Source organism: Natrix helvetica, assembly GCF_964273705.1.
Source record: "Natrix helvetica genome assembly, chromosome: 13".
In the NCBI taxonomy this organism is placed as follows: Eukaryota; Metazoa; Chordata; class Lepidosauria; order Squamata; family Natricidae; genus Natrix; species Natrix helvetica.
The window spans coordinates 18,338,218-18,356,816 of NC_138557.1; the positions used below are offsets into that span (position 1 = coordinate 18,338,218).

General features: G+C 44.4%; 1 protein-coding gene across 1 annotated transcript; it reads left to right on the forward strand.

The window, feature by feature from the left end:
- Window positions 1–2,693: 2,693 nt before the first annotated feature.
- GNG13 (G protein subunit gamma 13) lies at window positions 2,694–18,570 on the forward strand. Its single transcript, XM_081965805.1, has 3 exons — window positions 2,694–2,833; window positions 16,292–16,441; window positions 17,792–18,570. The coding sequence occupies exons 2-3, from the start codon at window positions 16,344–16,346 to the stop codon at window positions 17,895–17,897; spliced, it is 204 nt and encodes a 67-aa protein (XP_081821931.1). The 5' UTR covers window positions 2,694–2,833; window positions 16,292–16,343; the 3' UTR covers window positions 17,898–18,570.
- The last annotated feature ends 29 nt before the right edge of the window (window positions 18,571–18,599 follow it).

Here is an 18,599-nt window from a genome sequence, read left to right on the forward strand (position 1 = left end):
AAATCCAAGTGGAAGTGAGGACGGCGCTGATCCTGATGCTGGTAGGCAGAACCCCCCCTCCCCCCAATTAAGGTGCGTCTTATATTCTGGTGCATTTAATACTCCGAAAAATATGGTGCTTTCTGTAGTCCTTCATTCGCTCGTCAACTGGATCTCTGAAAAATCCAACAACCGTCCTCTGACGTCACTTTGCCATTAAAACCCTCCAATCCCCCTGATAATTGTTTGGAAAAGGTGCAATTGATGTCAAACAGCCTGATAATCTTGTATTTCGAATCCATTATCTCTGACTTATTCCATGGTCATATGGTGTTCTCAAGAGAAAAGGCATTTGCCAGCTGCTGTGCGAACAAGGCTGGATGGGAAGACGCCTCTCTGACTCTGTTACAGTCACCTATCTGGCTTCAGGCTTCAGACTTTTCCCTTTGGGGCCGAGTTGAAAAACCAGCAACCATTGTTTGTGTTTCTAAATTGCCTGGCCAAATGATCAAATCTGTGTGACCTTTAGAAACTTTCTGCTCTCTTTTCCACCATTAACCGCCAAAGCAATCTTAGCTGATTTAACTTGACATTTTAAAGATGGGGATGGCAGGTGAGGTGAGGGCAGATCCCTCCTAGACACCCTTCCAAATGTGAGGCCACTGGAGGTGGGGGATGGGGGGTGGGAGCCTTAAGGATAGGAGAACACTTTGCTCCCATTCCCCTTCCCTTTTCATCCCTTTAAAAATGGAGGGGGACCTGATCTTTCCAAATTATGCCAGCATGGAGGCTTCCCTGCATGAGGGCAGGGTGCCAGAAGGTGTTGCTCTCCTCTGCTGCAGGGGTCTTCATGCCAGGGGCTTCATCTGGAGGCTGAGGACATTTTTCCTGCTGCACAGATGCCCGAGAGACAGTTTCATTTCAAGGCTGCGTTTTTCACAAGGTTTCCTTCATGGCAGGACTTGATGGCAGGCAAGGCATCCTTGGAGCCTTGGAGTCTCGCCCTAATCTTCTCCTGGACGGGTCATTTGTGGAAGGGTCAGAAGGATCCCAGCTTCTTTCTTCTCGTTAGGCATCTCAACACTGGGCTGGCAGCTTCAGGGCAACCGAGTCTCTGCTGCAGCCCTTCTAATCATCAGGAAGGACACTGAAAGGTTGTCACTTTCTACTCCTCCCCTTTTTTCAAATCATCCTTCATGATAGAACTATTAGGGACCAAGACATTGTGAAGAGATTTAAGGGAAGGGCCTTAACCATCTATGCAGCAACACTTTGGTGTCCCCTTGCTAATTTTGAAAACGCTAAAAAGGATCAAACTCAGTTAGTATTTAGACTGAGGACCTCTGGGAAAGCCCAAGGATGTGGAAAAGTTGGAAAAACATCCAAGGAGAAGGGGCTAGCCGGCCACTTCTGTACTGCTTCAAGAAAGCTACTTAGTTATATCCTTGAGCTCAGCTTGAAGGGGTCTTTATTTTTTTAATCAACTTCTACTCTTTTCTGCTTGCGTTGTGGGAAGGGAGTGAAAGACCAAAAATCATAGGCAAGAACATCTTGAGAGTCCCCTTTGAAGAGGAGAGCTTCATCTCAGTCTCAGAAATGGGAAGCGTTGGTTATACGGATGGCCCAGCAGTAGCAATTAGTTTAATGCATGATGGGTCTATTCGGGGCTAAACCTAATGTCCTAGTGGTAATTGGGTCAATTAATCCTGTTCTGAGGTTCCCACAGTACACTGATCCACAAATGACCCAGTTATATAGAGGGTACATAAGAGCTATACAGATAGAAAATTGAATCTAAATACCCTCACATGAATCCCAGAAACGAGAGTGGAGGTTTGTTCTCCAGACATGTGGGGCTTTACCCACAACCTCCACCCTCATTCTATAGCCGAGCTACAGATATTCGTCACTAATCCCAGAAATCTAGAATTGGAGGTTTTTTCAAGTCAGACTCCAGATCACTACATGGGTTTCCATTTAATTTTTGTGGCATTTTTTTCAGAAATAGTTTGCTAAGGCGAATAGAGAGAGGGACTGCTACAGAGTCCCCCAGGGATTTCCTGTACTGAGGGGGGATTTGAATCAGATTTGGACTGCTTATTTTGGATATTATGGATCTAGGTAACAGTACAGAAAACACTGATTTGTTTATATAACATAAAAATCTGCAGGAACTCAACTGCCTATTAATATGCACCAGTGGGGGGAGGGGTGATCTGGCAGAATTAACGTAGGTCTATTGGTGGATCCTCCCCCGCTCCAGCCAAAGTGAGAGTTGATGGGCTTCAATCCATTTGCTAGTTCTGGGAGGAGCTGATCTGGCAATGTTTTCTTTTGCGGCTCCCTGTGTACCTCACCCGCTGGGATTCAATTAAGTTGCCATCCTCAGGAAAGGTATCTATGGTACCTGAACTTCAGAGGCCATCATGAGTCCACCTTGGGTTGCATCTACAGTTTCCTAATGAGGCATCTGATGTAGCTTTGCAAATTCCTTGGCTTTGTTTCTCGAGACATTTGGAGACATTGTTCCCAGAAGTAGTCAAAAAGCATCCTTGCTGTCTTTCGCTCTCTCTTCCTCCCAGCTTATCTTGATTGCCAACTGTTAATCGGAGCACACAGCCCTGGGGGAGGAGAGATTTCTCATTATCGCCCCCCTCTTTTTTCTTTTTGGAGGCAGCTGGGCAGCCTGTACATTAATAGATTAGTTTCAAGATTTGAGATCGTTAACAGCTAGAATAGGAGGAGGACTTCACAGGGATTCTGCTTGGATTTCGTGTGGTGCTGTTGCCATACACATCAGTGAGGAAACCATCACAACTTCTATTTGGCCTTAAGGAGCTGCTCTTTCTTCAAGGTAGAGTATCAATTTGTTTGCTTTTATTAGACTGTAATGATTTCAAAGCTTTTACCTCTTGCAGGAATCAATTTTCCATGTAACTGAATGGAATCTCCATGATCAGAAAGAGTTTTGTTTTGAGTGTCAAAATGCTGATGACAAATACAAGGTAAACCTTGATACATTTCCCTCTGGGTGCAGATGTTAGACTGGTTGAGCATTTTCTTTGATTCCCATTGGTGACCAAGTATGTTTGCTTTCTATATATCTAAAAGAATTGGTTGAGATTTGGTTCCAATTTCTTGACAATTTACTTATTGGAAGATTTATTTTGAAAAGAGTGCTGACTTTTCTTGGTTTCTTAAGACATCCGAGAGACAGTGCAACTGACATCACTCTGGACAAGGGAACCAGTTATTAGGAGTTATTGAATTTACTTTTGCCTCTCTCTATTTGTAGTGCTCAGCTTTTTGATTCTTTTAAAGGCTGTGTGAAAAATTGATTGCATGGTGTTTGTTCATCCCTTAATGCCTTGGAAATTAGTTTTAATTCCATCTGTGCAGGTGCTTGGGAGGAAAATCTCATCATGCCTAAAGTCTCTTGCTGTGTTCAAGGCTAAACATATCACCTGAATTTTGGTATTCTTTCAAAAAAAAAAACCACAACCCCATGACATTTTGAGATGGCAGCATGTGAAAACTCTTGCCTGCTTCAGGCTCCAGAACAGCCTAAATGAGATGTGAGATGAGATACTAGCTCAGAACATCTAAAAACTGATAGGCTTCCCTTCACTGGAATAATTTGGTTTTCCTTACATTAAGTGGCGGGTTGCCCTTGATGGCCAAAATGCCTCCTCCAGCTCTTAGGATGCCCTGATCCTGTTCCTCTGGAGAAAAGAACCTTCGATTCAGTCCTCCTCATCTGCAGTTCTGGAAACAGAATCTGGCCAGAAGTGCCCCATTTTCTTGTCCTGAAGACCAGCAACGGTAAAAGGGTTCCTGGGATTTCACTTGAATTCATCTGCTTTCTGTCAGGGGACTGTGTAGCAGGTTTGGTTTCATGTGGGACTATGGACCAATGGACAAGAGTGTAGAAGAGATCGTCAGGGGTTTTTTAATTAGCTTTTCTGCTGGCTTTCAAACTAGTCCAGAAAGATTATACAAATGTAGCCAAGGCAGGTCATAAAACAGACTGGACTGATAGCTGCAAGACACATGGATGATGGTGAGATTAAAATCAGAGGAAGGAGTCATGGGGATCGCAAGATGTGACCAATGCTGGTTTTACTCTTTATGGTTTCCTTATCCTCAAAAAGAAAAAAGAAAAAAAAGAGAGAGATTTAAAATGTGAACATATGTAGGCCTGGAAAACATCCATTGGAGATTTTTATTTATAGTCAGCAAATTTCAAATATTGTATGTAGTTTTTCACGTGAATGAAAGTGATAATGTTGCAGGATCCAATATGGGTCGGTCACTGGGACCAGAGGCTTAGTCTTCCGAGCTTTCAGACTCATGCTGGAGCCCATCCTCAGGGAACTCCTCTCTCACACCAGAATGTGTACTTTGGGCTATTCTGTGTGTGGGTTTATATGGTGCCTGGTTGTGGGTGGCTTTTTAATTGTTGATTGGGCTGTTGATGGCCAATTATTAAGTCACTGGCTGTTGTTTCTTTGTGTTGCCAAGCCCTTGCCTCCTGAGTACTTGATAAGCTAGTGGTAAATCAGCACTCCTGTTGATGCTGCTTGGCGACACCCCAATCAACCATTAAAAAGCCACCCACAACCAGGTATCATATAAACACCAATTATACCAGATTAGCCCAAATCACATACTCTCTAGAGAGAAGGCCCCTGATGATGGGCTCAAGCACAAGTCCTGAAGTTCGGAAGACTAAACCTCTGGTCCTGGTAACCAACCTAGATTGGACCCACGTTTTTCTGTTCACTAGAATTTGCCATGCAAAATGAATTTTCCTAGTTTATAAATAAATATTTCCATAAATTTTAAGTAAGAAAAAAATCTCTCCGAGTGTGTTAAAACAGTTTTGTTAAGCCTGTAGATTTTAAAAAAACCTCCTTTGGGGGATATTTCTTGAATGTTTCTCAGGGGCTCCTTAATGAGAGATAAAGGCCATTTTTTTGATGGAGACCACCAAAAAATCCGTGGCTGGATCTAGAATGGGCAGTCAAAACATTCCAGATGCCAAGGGAACATCTCTCCGTATTTTGTCTAGAAAATGACCTGGACCATCCACAAAGATGCCGGAGTTCACTCAAGGAGATGCGTCTCTTCATCCTGCCTGCATTTAGCTGGTCTAAGCTGTAATATAGTTAGTTTTGTTTCCATATACTCTAAAGTTTGTGACTTTAAATCATAGGCCACTATATAAAATATAGTTCAAACAAATGTTGGCTTCATGCCACATGAGAGCCCAGGAATCCAACTAGTCCAATTGGACCATTCCACAGTCCACTCACACTGGTTTAAACAGGGTCGGTGGCTGTAGAACACTGACCTGGATTACATGTCCTAATCCATGCCTTGTTTTATTGAATAATATTGCTTTATTGAATAAGCCACAACTAACTGAATATTCGTGAGCTGGGAGTCGGAAATTCTGGCTTGGAAAAAAATTCACACAACTTGTGAAATCTGAAACAGGCCAAGCCCCAGTGACTGAGGATGAAATATGCCACGATCCCCAGTTCAGCAGAAACCAGAAGATAATATACTCTTCTTTTACCTGTTTAAAGAAAGCTTGTTGGGATTTAGACCAATCATAGAGCTTGACGTGGACAAAGATTTCTTCCCTAAGCAGAACTGACCTTACAAGGCAAAATTCTTCCTGGCATTTAATTTTTTGAAACAAAATCTTCCAAAACAGTAAATGACATCTACTATTGTCTATGTTTCTACTTTCTCCAACTGTAAAAGCCAATTAGAGAGATGTTAAACCAGGAGCATTATACAAAGCAGAATTGCAGACGACTTGAGGCCGCTTGAGCTGGGAAGACGGAGGCCAGGAGAACAGAAGTGAGCAAGCTCTTTGCAAGAGGCCAATTTTCTCTTGGCCAAACATGGTGTAGAATCTCTCTTATTCCAGCCTTCTGATCCCATTCTAAAATCAGATTCCAATAGCCTATTCACCTTCCCACCTACGCAGAGAGACCAATCATTCTGTTTCCAGGATGCAGAGGTTGCTTCAGGCTGCCTTTCCCTGTGGAAGGTAAGTGTTTTATGTCTGCTGTGGCTGATTCTAGGCGTGTGATGGAGGCCAAGCTAAAGGAAGAGAGAAGGCGGCTGGACCATGGCAACCACAGCAGTAAAAGTCTTGTGTAGCACAAGCGAGTAAACATTTGGTCTACACTCTTAGGTTGTGTGTTTATACAAAATACACCTGGTTTAGTTAGTTAATCCAGTTCTCTGGGCTGGTTGAGGAATTACAATAGTTTACCCAGTGCCAACATGGTACTCTGAAGAGGTAGTGCTAAAAAACAGAATATTTTTTTCTTCCTTTGGAGGCGTGCAGGTTTTTAAATGAGGTGAAGTTTCTTTTAGAAATTGTTACGCTTTTTGTCCAGTTCTGCACTCCCTAGAGAAAGGAAACCTACCCCTGATTTGGGACACTCTTCCTCAGCCTGCTCTCTCCACAAAGAAGTCAGGCAGCTGGGAATCTGGGACCAAAGAGTGGGAAGCAAAGGAAATGTTGCATGGGGGTTTGATGGAGGAGGAGAGGAGAGAAACAAGCCGATCGAGCCTGCTGAAGTGAAACTGAGCAGGGTGACCTGCAAAGCATGTGCTTGTCTGCCCTAGTGAGAGGCTTAGGTAAGCTGCACTTAGTACTGATGCAAATATAGCAAATACATACGGAAGACGGCCTTGACAGAGATATGGAGAGGCCTAGGAAAAAGGGGCTGAAGCTCCTTTTAATTCCAGAACAATAAGGTAACATTTGGAATTGGCCCCGGCAGTTGCCTCCCTGATTCACCAAAGTACAAAACGTACAACGCAATTAGACTTGTAAGGTGATGTCATGATAGGCAATCTCAGCAAAGGTAGTTTTGGGGGCCCTGTGGAGTTGGGGTCTTGGCCTGACTTGTCATGTGGGGCTGACCGCAAGGTCAGAGGACCAGAGGCAATCCTCTCAGAGAAGGTGAAAAGCCTCCAGCAGCCACTTCCTACCAGAAAGCTAGATTCTCACAGACTCTTATTGCACTTTACTGTAATTAAAGAGGGATTTAGGTGATTACTGAATCATGGAATTTGTAAATGGCTACTTTAGTTTTCATTTATGGATGAATGGCAGGGACATTTTGATGCCTTTGATCATCTTTCTGTCTCTTGATGCATGGGAGTTACAGCAGGTATAGGGGGCATATACGTACCTCCATTGTACTTCTGCAGCACTTCTTCCTGAGAATTCTGGAACAGCTCTCCAGGGAAGTTAGCGGAAGAGGAAAAGAGTACAAGAAATTATGATCACAAGAAGACCCCCAAGGAGAAAGATGTAATCCATTGGAAGCAGCAAGTTAGTGTTTGAAAGCGAGTGGCAAGAAATAGTGGATGTCAGGCCTGTAATTATATTCTTTTTAGGATCTTTGGCCTGCCACACTTTCTTATAATTCTCTATGCTGTTTCATTAGTGTAGTAGTTGGGAGGGGTGAATAGAAAGGAGTAGGATTGTAGAATGGATTGTTGACATTCTTTTGTAGAAGCCAAGGTCATCTTTTGTCTTCGCATCTCGACACCTGGCCGGAAGAAGATGGGTGTACATGCCAGCGTGGAAGATGATGATTGGAACATGTGATGGATTTGTGGGTGTGGGGAGAGATCATGAACTTTCAACTGGGTGAACTTACAGGATGTAATTCAGAGTTGGAATTTTCCATAGCCGTGCTAACATGCCTGCGGAATAAATTGCATCTTTAAGGATGTTTTGCCTTGGACAATGATTTATTTCTGCATGGTATTTAGAACCCTAACATTATTCCAACTCTCTACTTCAAAATAATTCACTAGCACCCTCCCCCTCTCAAGGGGGAAGGGCTGGTGATGGAAGATCTGGTGATGGGGTCTCGGCATTCCCAATGCTGACCGGGACAGCGTAAATATCAGCGAAGAATGAATGAGAAGCTTTTGGTGATAAGAAGCTGAGTGCGGAACTTCAAAGGCAATGGAATGCTGTTTCCAGTTTAATTGTATCAGGAGGAATGCAGGAGGAGACGCGACAAGACGAAGAAAAATCTCAGACGTACTTCTTCTACCTCAAATGTGAGTGCACGCTTCCCCTCCTTCCCCCCAGCTTGGAAGCAAGGCTTGGAAAAAAAAACCCCTAGAACAGAGGTTTGGGCTCCTTCCAGACGGCAATAAATGAAATGGCTTATCACCCTGCAACTAGCTGGGAGAAAGATTCCCTTTCAAAATGGGAATTTCAAAGGAGGCAGGAAGAAGGGATTTTTCCAGCAACTGTCACTTGCAAGCCACCACAAATGGGGCTGCAACCAGTAAATGAAGCAAATTGGGCAGTAAATTGGGCTTTCCTCCCAGGACTTGGATGGAAGAGATGCTACTTACCACCTCCTTTGCCATCAGCATGGGGAAATGCTCCAAGCCAGCAGAGGGCACCTACTTGGCCCATAACTCATCCAAGCCAGCAAAGGGCACCTACTTGGCCCATAACTCCTCCAAGCCAGCAGGAGGGTCCTTGGCACGTAAAACCCCCTAGCCAGCCATCATTGGTTGAGCTGCAACCTGTGAAGCAGGCAACCCCGGGATGGGTCTTAACCCCAGGTCATGGATGGGACGGATGCCAGTGGGCACCTGCCCTCCCTCAGCAGATGGCACCATGGCAGAAAGCTGGGCAGTGGCCAACCGAGGGATTGACCTCCCCACCGGTTCCAGTCTCCCCTGCAAGGCCCAAAAAGGTTCTTACCAGACCTTCCTACAGAGAAGAAATCTCCATGGAAGAAGGGATTACCAAACAGAGGCCTGCATTGTGGATGGCGGGAAAATGTGCGCCTGCAAAGCCCCAAGTGGTTCTTACCCCACCTTCCTACAGAGTAGCAATCACCAACATGGAAGAAGGGATTACCAAAGCCAGGCCTGCAAGATGGGAAGCGGGACAAGGTGCATCTGCAATGCCCCAAAAGGTTCTTACTCCACCTTCCTACAGAGAAGCAATCTCCACCATGGAAGAAGGGTTTACCAAGGGGGAAGCTGCAAGTTGGAGAGCAAGGCAGTGTGATGAAACGGTTCCTGAGTTTAGAGATGTAACTAGGTTCCATTCCTCGTGGGGCCCAATTAAATGCCACCATTGTTGTCAACTTGGCCACAGAGCGTCAGAGTGCTTGGCTCCAGCCCCAATGCCACAAACGTGCGCACCAACCACCACGGCGGTAAAGAGAGGGTCCCAGATGCCACCACAGAAGAGTCATCTGGGCCAACAACCTCTGGAAGAGGATCCCCAACTTAAGGTGAGGAAGTGTCCTACCAAGGGGGAGGCCTCGGAAGAGGAAAAGGGCAGACATTCTCCGGAGGAGGATCCCCAACTTAAGGTGACAAAGAGTCCAACTAAGGGGGAGGCCTCGGAGGGGGAAAAGCCTAAACGACCTCTGGAAGAGGATCCCCAACTTATGGTGATGAAGAGTCCCACCAAGGGGGAGGCCTCGGAGGAGGGAATTGCCGAAGAATAAATGTGTGTACCAGTCGCCATGGTGGTAAAGAGAGGGCCCCAGATGCCAGCACAGAAAAGTCATCTGGGCAAACGACCTCTGGAAGAGGATCCCCAGCTTAAGGTGACAAAGAGTCCTACCAAGGGGGAGGCCTCGGAGGAGGGAATTGCCGAAGAACAAACGTGTGTACCAATTGCCACGGTGGTTAAGAGAGGGCCCCAGATGCCCGCACAGAAAAGTCATCTGGGCCAACAGCCTCTGGAAGAGGATCTCCAACTTAAAGTGACAAAGTGTCCTACCAAGGGGAGGCCTTGGAAGAGGAAAAGGGCAAACAATCTCCGGAGGAGGATCCCCAACTGAAGGTGACAAAGAGTCCAACTAAGGGGGAGGCCTCGGAGGGGGAAATGCCCAACCGACCTCTGGAAGAGGACCCTCAACTTCAGGTGACAAAGAGTCCTACCAAGGGGGAGGCCTCGGAGGAGGAACAAGGCCAGCCGTGGATGATTGAATCCAAGAGCCCAGAACCTACAGCACCTGCAGCAGAGAGCCCTAAATGGCCATGGGAAGAGGTCGCAATGGACTTCATCCTGGAACTCCCAGACAGCAGTGGGCATAAAGTAATTTGGACTGTGATTGATTTGTTTTCTAAGCAGGCACACTTCATTGCTTGCTCAGGATTGCCATCCGCAAACGAATTAGCGGAAATGTTTGTGAAACACATTTATCGCCTGCACGGAGTACCCAAGAGGATCATTTCAGACCGCGGAGTCCAGTTCACAGCCAAGTTCTGGAGAGAGGTCCTGAGATCCATTGGGTCCACACAAGAACTGAGCTCAGAGGTTCATCCCAGCATGAACGGCGCAGCAGAGGGAGCCAAGGCGGTGGTGGAACAATACATCAGGTGTTTTGTGGACTATCAGCATGACAACTGGTCGGACTTGCTACCCTTCGCCGAAGTGGCGTACAACGATGCGGTCCACAGCAGCAGAGGATTAGCGGGTTTCCAGATTACCAGTGGCATGGAAGTTGTTGCCATGCCTGAGTTGCCTAGAGAACCTCCTTCTTTCATGTCTTTGAGTGAATGGATGGACATGCTAAAGAAAGGATGGGAGAATACGAAGAAGGCTCTAGCAGTTGCGGCAGAAGCCTATCAGAAGCAAGATGATCAACGTCGCTCGCTCCAAAACCCCTACCGTGTGGGGGACAATGTTTTTGTATCTACCAAATACATAAGATTAGAAATGCTTAGCAAGGAATTGGGTCTAAAATTTCTTGGTCCATTCCCAATAGTGAAGATAGTTAACCCAGTCACAGTTCAACTCAGTCTACCCAGAAGTCTAGGGGAAATTGACCCAGAATTTCATTGTAGCTTGTTGAAACCAGTAATTGGGTCTAACAGAAGAGAATCCACCCAAGCTCAATCTCCTCCTGTAGTGATAGAAGGGGAAACACAATCTGAGGTGGAAAAAATTGTAGATTTCAGGCTGAATAGGGGTTGCTTACAGTACTTAGTGCATTGGAAGGGTTACCCTTGGTCTGAAGCTAATTGGGTGAACAGTGGGAACCTAAAAGTGGAGAAGTTAGTAAAGCAATTCAATGGGAAGTTTCCCGAGAAGTCAAGGGGTTCCCCTGGGTGGAGAAGAGGTGGTTAATTTTGTTATATTAACTTTTATGTTATTCTCTTTGCAGGAAACGTTTTTCTTTTGAGGAGAGGCCGCTGGTCAGGCCTGTAATTATATTCTTTTTAGGATCTTTGGCCTGCCACACTTTCTTATAATTTTCTATGCTGTTTCAATAGTGTAGTAGTTGGGAGGGGGGAATAGAAAGGAGTAGGATTGTAGAATGGATTGTTGACATTCTTTTGTAGAAGCCAAGGTCATCTTTTGTCTTCGCATCTCGACACCTGGCCGGAAGAAGATGGGTGTACATGCCAGCGTGGAAGATGATGATTGGAACATGTGATGGATTTGTGGGTGTGGGGAGAGATCATGAACTTTCAACTGGGTGGATTTAGAGGATGTACTTCCAGAGTTGGAATTTCCATAGCCGTGCTAACATGCCTGCGGAATAAATTGCACCTTTAAGGATGTTTTGCCTTGGACAATGATTTATTTCTGCATGGTATTTAGAACCCTAACAGTGGATGAACAGGAGGAGTCCATGGAACTGAGGCTGCTCAACCAACTGGAAGCTCACAATGGAAGTGAGCTTCAATCCCTCTGAGGTATTATTATCATCCTGGCCTCTCCAGAATAATAGAAAAGATTTTCAACTCTGCAAGGATCATCAAAGCCAAATGTTTCCTCTGAAGAAATCACAGATTCAGTCAGAGAACTGCTTTACATAAAACATGGTTGCCCGTAAAGCAGGAAAGACTACTTCCAGATTCTTAATGCACGGAGACCCATATGTGATGACTCCTCCAATCTAAACCCACTGTTTGTACAAACAATACCTAAATGGGTATCAAACAGGAAGAATTAGAAATACGATATGGGAAGGCAGGATGTAACTTGTGAATGTAGTGCCTGAAGGATATTTGTAAAGAAGCCTATAAGCCTCTGCCCAAATTCATGTCCTTGAATGCAAGAGCTTGTTAAAAGCATCTGGTTAAGATTGGAAGGAGCAAGAAATAAATGGATACAACTGTAAAGTTTCATATATGCCATCTTTCTAAAGCAGATAATGGGAACAATACCTTTCTAAGTCAACTTGCCAAGTTCTCCAAAGGACAGGCTAATGGGAGATTTCCAGGGCTTACTGTAAGACAAACTCCCAACAACAGATCACGAAAGTTTCATTTTTCAGAAGTTGGAAGAAGAAACAAAGGAGCCAGCAATTCTGAACCTAATTCTGACTAAGAGAGAGGAAATGGTTGATGCTCCAAGGAGAGATGCCTTGGGGGAAAGTGACAACATTATTGGCATTTTAAGAAGCAGGGAAGGAAGACCTTTGGAGCTTTGTATTGGACATTGTAAACAGTGCAATGATATGGAGAGCTGTTCAAAAAATCAATTCTTTGGATCAGAGAGTTGCAACATCATAAATGGAGGCCAGAGATTCTTCAAAACCACCAGTGGCGTCTCTAGCGTCACGGCTCACAGATGGCTGCCTAAGAAGACCTTTGGAAGGTGGAAGACTAGAATAATGGTAACTCCTTGTATTCTGGACCCTGCTGAGTGCACAGATGGAGGTTTCTGTAGACAACCGGTGTCTTCCAGATATTTCTGAAAGTATAAAATCCTCATTTTTGCTACCACAAATGTCTTTGGATGACATGAGATTGAGCTGGCATTTGCACTTTCCCCCTCAACCAAAATTAGACTAGACTGTGATGTTTCGATGTTTCATAGATGATTGTGTATGTGAGTTATGTGCATAATGGTTATCTTTGTGAGCTGAATGCAACGAAATTTCATTTTAATGTAAGCTGATCAGTGTACTTTTAAAGTGACAACAAAGTTTTTATTCTGTTCTATAATCTCCAGTGGAAAATACCCACGTGCAAAATCATACTTGACTGCCCAAGAATCTGAAACGATTGTGTCCCCTTTGTTAAGTGATAGAGGGCCAGCTCTGCTAGGGAGGACCCTGAGGCCAAGAGACAGAACGATTGCTCTGGAAGCAGACGGCCCCCTGCCCTTTTGTTACTCACCAAAGCAGCTCTTTGCATCCGATTAAATTTTGCATTTTCATCTAGCTAACAGCAGCTGCTTGCCCCTCCCCCCAGCATTTAGAAGGATTTGTTAGTTAAATGCTAATACCACCAGAGAAATGATGCAAATCGTGAGGTGGGAGAGCTTTATTTCCCAGTTAGCCCAGGGAATCTTGGGGACAAGTCTTTGAAATATTGGATGTGTGTGTGCCGGAGTCACTTTGCAACCTCAATAACCTTTAAATGGAAGAAATGAACGTTGAGTCACTTTAGGGCAGTGATGGCTAACCTTTTTGCCATCGCATGCCAAAAGCAGGAGGAGCGCAGGGGGGTCGTGTGTGGGTGTGCCCACACCCATAATTCTATGCATGCGTGCGTGACCCCCACCCTCCCCCCCCGCTTTTGGCACGCGATGGACCCACGTTTTGCCCTCCCCAGGCTCCAGAGGCTTTCTAGAAGCGAAAAAACAGCCCTATGGGCAAACCGGAAGTCCATTCCTGAACTTCCGGTTTGTGTGTTGGGTTGTTTTTCGCCCTCCGGAGGCTTCAAGGAAAAACGAAAGGCCAAAGTCAACTGATCAGTGAACGTATGAGTGCTGGAGCTGACTGGGCAACACCTTGTGTGCCTTAACAAATGGTTCCGCATGCCACGTGTGCCATAGGTTTGCCATCACGGCACTAGGGATTCTGACTCCAAATTTATTTCATAATTTATCCAATTTGTGAAAGAAAAATTATTTACTTGCAATAGATGTAAGCTTAAAGTTTTAAAAAAACAACACCAGTTTTGCAGAAAAACTGCTTGTTTATTTGGAAGATCTGATATTTCACACAGATCATCTCTAAGTTGGAAAGCTTCATTAGTGGCTGGCATATCTTCGCACAGGATCTCCCCCGCATTGTCAGCGTTCCTGACACGCATCTCTTCTCTGAATGATGGTGTTTAGGGGTCCAACATGCAGACCTTATGGAAGGAGGGTGACCTTCAATCTCCAGCAGAACTCTGGGAAGCCTGGAAACCCCAGAGAAGGGAAGTGGAGTTAGGGGACAGGTGGATTATATGTCTCCAGAGGCACAAATCCTGTGAGAAAAACAAGACTTGGTAGCCAAGGTTTCCTTCGGCATTCATTGGCAAAGGAGTTCAAAACTTGAACTCTTTACCACTTTACCACTTGCACAATTCTGCTTTTTCATCCTAATGCCCATAGTCCCCAGCCACCTCAGTTCTCAGGCAAGGCATTGGTCATCCGACCTCACTGAGGGCTGCACCCTGCAACTGGGAACCTTCTCTACAGGAGAGGGAAAGTCAAGGAGATCTTTGCATGAACGATCTTGGTGTCCACTGAGGCTGTGGCTTCACAGGACAGGCTTGAAAAGAAACTGCCCCTTTAGATGCCAAATGGAGGGTCTCTGGAACCACTTTGCTTCTGAGCCGCAGCAAACTTTTGCCATTGGCCTGCTTCTTCTCTGCCCATTGTGGTGGTGAAACCCCTGCCCTGCTGGCGATAGTCACCAACCGTTCAGCCTGATTCGCCTTTTGCTGCCACTTTTGCGTTAGGGTTGAATGCTTGCTGCCCAGAAGGCAGGAGCGGCTTCAGAGGGCCAACTCTCGGCCAGCCCTTGAAAAAGGGGGAGAAAAAACACATTTAATCACCAGGCTTGGAAGAACTTCACAGACATAACACATAACACCAAGCAAGCAAGTGCATTTGATAGGCAGCATGAGTGACAGCAGGACTGATAAACAATTCAATAATATTTCATGAATTGCCTTAGTTGGGGTTCCTTGGGGCCAGTCCAGCATGTTCACCAACAATTCTTAGCAACTTGAGCTCACTTGTTCTTCTTTCCAGGTGACTCTGACTTAATGCCACTCCTCTGTCATTCTCATCCCTTCAATACTGAAATACCTATTGCACATAGAAGCCTAATACTCATCTTATGGGACACTTGAGGCAGCCTCTACTTTGGTGGAGTGATGGAAAGAGTTTTCTTTCAACATACCTTTTGGTCTAGCTTGATGGCAAATGCCAGTCTTGGGTTTTATTTGCAATTATTTTGGGGGGTTTTGTGATTACTTTTGGTTTTGACATGGTTGATTTCCCTATTACATTTTTGAGTTATCCAATTGATTATAACTACAGATAGTACTTGACTCACAACAATTCATTTAGTGACCGTTCAGAGTTACAACAGCACTGGAAAAATGATTTTTAACCGTTTTCACACTTACAACCTTACAGCATCCCCATGTCATATGATCAAAATTCAGACACTTGGCAACTGACTCATATTTATGATGGTTACAGTGTCCAGGGGACATGTGATCCCTTTTTGCGACCTTCTGACAATCAAAGGCAATGGGGAAGTCAGATTCACTTAACAACCAGGTCCTTAACTTAATAACTGCAGTGATTCACTTAACAATTGTGGCAAAAAGGAATGTAAATTGGGGCAAAATTGATGTAACAACTTAACAACTCTCACTTAGCAACAGAAATTTTGGGCTCAATTGTGGTCATACGTCAAGGATTTATCTGTACTGTTAAATCCACCCATGATGGAAATTAATAGTGAATCCAAGGTGCCCTTTGGCGTTAAATCTTAACTTCATCTCTAGCCTACACAGGCAGTCCTCGACTTACAACAGTTCATTTAATGACTATTCAAAGTTGCAACAGCACTGAAAAAAGGGATTTATGATAGTTTTCACACTTGCAACCATTGCAGCATCCCTAGTCATGTGATCAAAATTTGGATGCTTGGCAACCTTGGCAACGACAACCGTCATAAAAACAAGTCAAAAATGCATCAAAGTGGCGCTTGCAGTGTCTCCCTGGGTCACGTGATAATCTTTTGTGACATCCTGATAGTAATCGGGGAAGCCAGATTCACTTAACTGTGTGGCTCACTTAATAACTGCGGTGATTCACTTAACAACCATGGCAAGAATGGTCGTAAAAGGGGGCAAAGTTTATTTAAGAAATGTTTCACTTAGCAAACATAAATTTTGCAGTCAATTGTGTGCTGGCTTCCTGTATTGCGGGCAAAAAGCCTGATGAGGGTGGCAGAACTTTTCATCCGAAGCTCTTTGCAACAGGAATCCCTCCAGTTGACTGAAGCCTTTTTCCCTTTGTTTTTCTCCTTAGAGAGGCGTCTCTCCTCCTTCCTTGATCAAAAAACCGACAGAGACCAGGCTCCATGGATGAGTGGGATTCCCCCCAGTGGAAAAAGGAAATTGAAAGCCTTAAGTATCAGTTGGCTTACAAGCGGGAGGTGTCATCAAAAACAATTCCTGAGTGAGTTCTCCAGATACTATTTTGTGTAAATAGAGAACTAGAATGTTACAACCCTTGAGTTTCCAGCCCCTAAAGTTGCAAAGAAAAGGCTTGAAAATGAGTGGGGAATGTGCAACGAGAGAGAGGGGGGGGGGGGGGGCTAGCAGGAATTGTGATTATTCAGTTTTTGTTCCAGTAATTTTGTGTCAGTCTTTTTGTTTGGGTTCAGTACAACTTGACCACTTAAATAATGAACAGTTGCATCCAAACGCAGTTGGGGTTTTTGGTGATTTGCAATTATTATACTTTGTGAACTCCACCCACTTGGTGAGTGCGATTCCATGCAAACTTGGGAAATGAGTAGAGACAAGTTAACACGGAGGCTGGATCTGCACATTTACATTTCCAGATTTAATTTCCAGTTCGAACTGGAAAGATCCAGCCTGAAATCTGGCAAACTGTAGTCAAACCCAGGCCATATTTTGAGTTTCTCCAATATTCTGGTTGTTGAAGTAAACCAAACCAAGTCGGATGATGACTTTTGATCAGAATAATAACCTATTGATAAGCCTCCGTGCAGAGAAATCAGGCTGGGAATTCCACTGCTGGCATTATTTTGCATCTCTGGAAAGAAATCACCTCTGCTGTGCATTTCAGAGTATAATCTCCTTCCTCCTTTGATACAAAAGTAAAGATGATTTAATGTAGTGCTCACACACACACTAGACTAGCAGAGAGAAAACTGGTCATTCTCTTCCAGTATCCCTTTATACACAAAGCCAGCTGGGTTTGTTAGTGTGTCAGAAGGCAAACTGCTTGGACCTGTATCCACCTGTATGAACCAGGTTGGCCTCAAAGGCTCAGGGGAAGAAGAGATGGAAGGCAGCACGGAGAGTTCATTGTTCACATTCTACATCCAGAAATCTCCTGCCTTTTATGATATCATGATACATGCTTTTATTCAGTAACTGTTTTAAAATAATTACATGCAGATTATTACCTTTAAAAAAAAAACCTTATTGTGATGGCAGAAGAGATTATTACAGAAAAGTATCCCAAGAGATTTCCTGAGTTTTGGAGATTTTCAAATACCATTATACCAAATGCAGCCATCTAGAGATTTGTATGAGTGATGTGGTTGTGCAAAAAATTAAGGCTCTGAAACAAAATTCTGTCGCTCTTCCTCATAACTTCTCATGACTTTCCTGTAAATTCCTGCTTGCAATTGTATTTAGAAGTAATTTAACAACACTTTTTAAAGATGAGAATTTTACTCCTGGAGACAATAACTTCATCAATCTGTATAACAAGAGTTCAAAGTATAACACTGGATGTTAGCAGTGAGAGATCTTTCTTTCTGTTCCTTTGTAGATTCCTTAAATGGATTGAGGATGGGATCCCAGAAGATCCATTTCTGAACCCAGAACGCATGAAAAACAACCCCTGGGTGGAGAGAGGAAAATGTACAATCCTCTAGTCCATATTTTTAGCCCAGCACCATCCCTGATTGACAAATGCTTTCCTTTGGACATGCTCCAAAATTGCATAAACAGAAGGCTCCAAAATTATTTGCTTGCCACTCTTGCTAAATTCTCATTCCTAGTCCTTTGTTAGTGCTGGGGCCTTATGTAAGGACTGTGCTAAAGGCTTCCCACTTATGGGTCTCTGGGGCAGTCTTGGGGTGGGTGTGGCTTAAGTGGAGACCCAGCTTTGTGCACAAGGGGCTCTGGAGGTGGGCTTTCCCGCAGCAGTTCCCTCTGAAAGTCTGACGGCACTGAGTTTGCAATGTCTCCCAGATCCTGGCTGTGGGTTTGCTTCCAAGGGGTTGTCCTGCAGAAAGCCGGATTATCCTCACGGGGAAAGCGTGGCCTGGCCATCTGTTGTGTGGTGGGAGAGAACCAGGATGAACATGGCTTATCCTTATTGGCACAGAATGATGGGAGCCTCCAATGCCACATTGCAGTATGTTTATTTTAAACCTGTCAGTTCATGATTTGGAAACCACTGGAAGGGATAAATTTGTATGGAGGAGACTTCCTATTTTGAATCACTTAACTAAAAGAATGGAAATTAATTGTAACCAGAAAGAGTGAAGCAGAATCAAAGTCCTTCTTAGAAACCCCACCAATTGCTCTTTCTTGTAACTCTAATTTTGTTTGCTGTCTTCTTTCTTTCTTTT

Excerpts from the sequence above, each read along its gene's own strand:
- GNG13 (XM_081965805.1), top strand. The coding sequence starts at position 16,344 with ATGGATGAGTGGGATTCCCCCCAGTGGAAAAAGGAAATTGAAAGCCTT. Across the intron at positions 16,442-17,791 it reads TCATCAAAAACAATTCCTGA|ATTCCTTAAATGGATTGAGG; the intron begins GTGAGTTCTCCA and ends GTTCCTTTGTAG.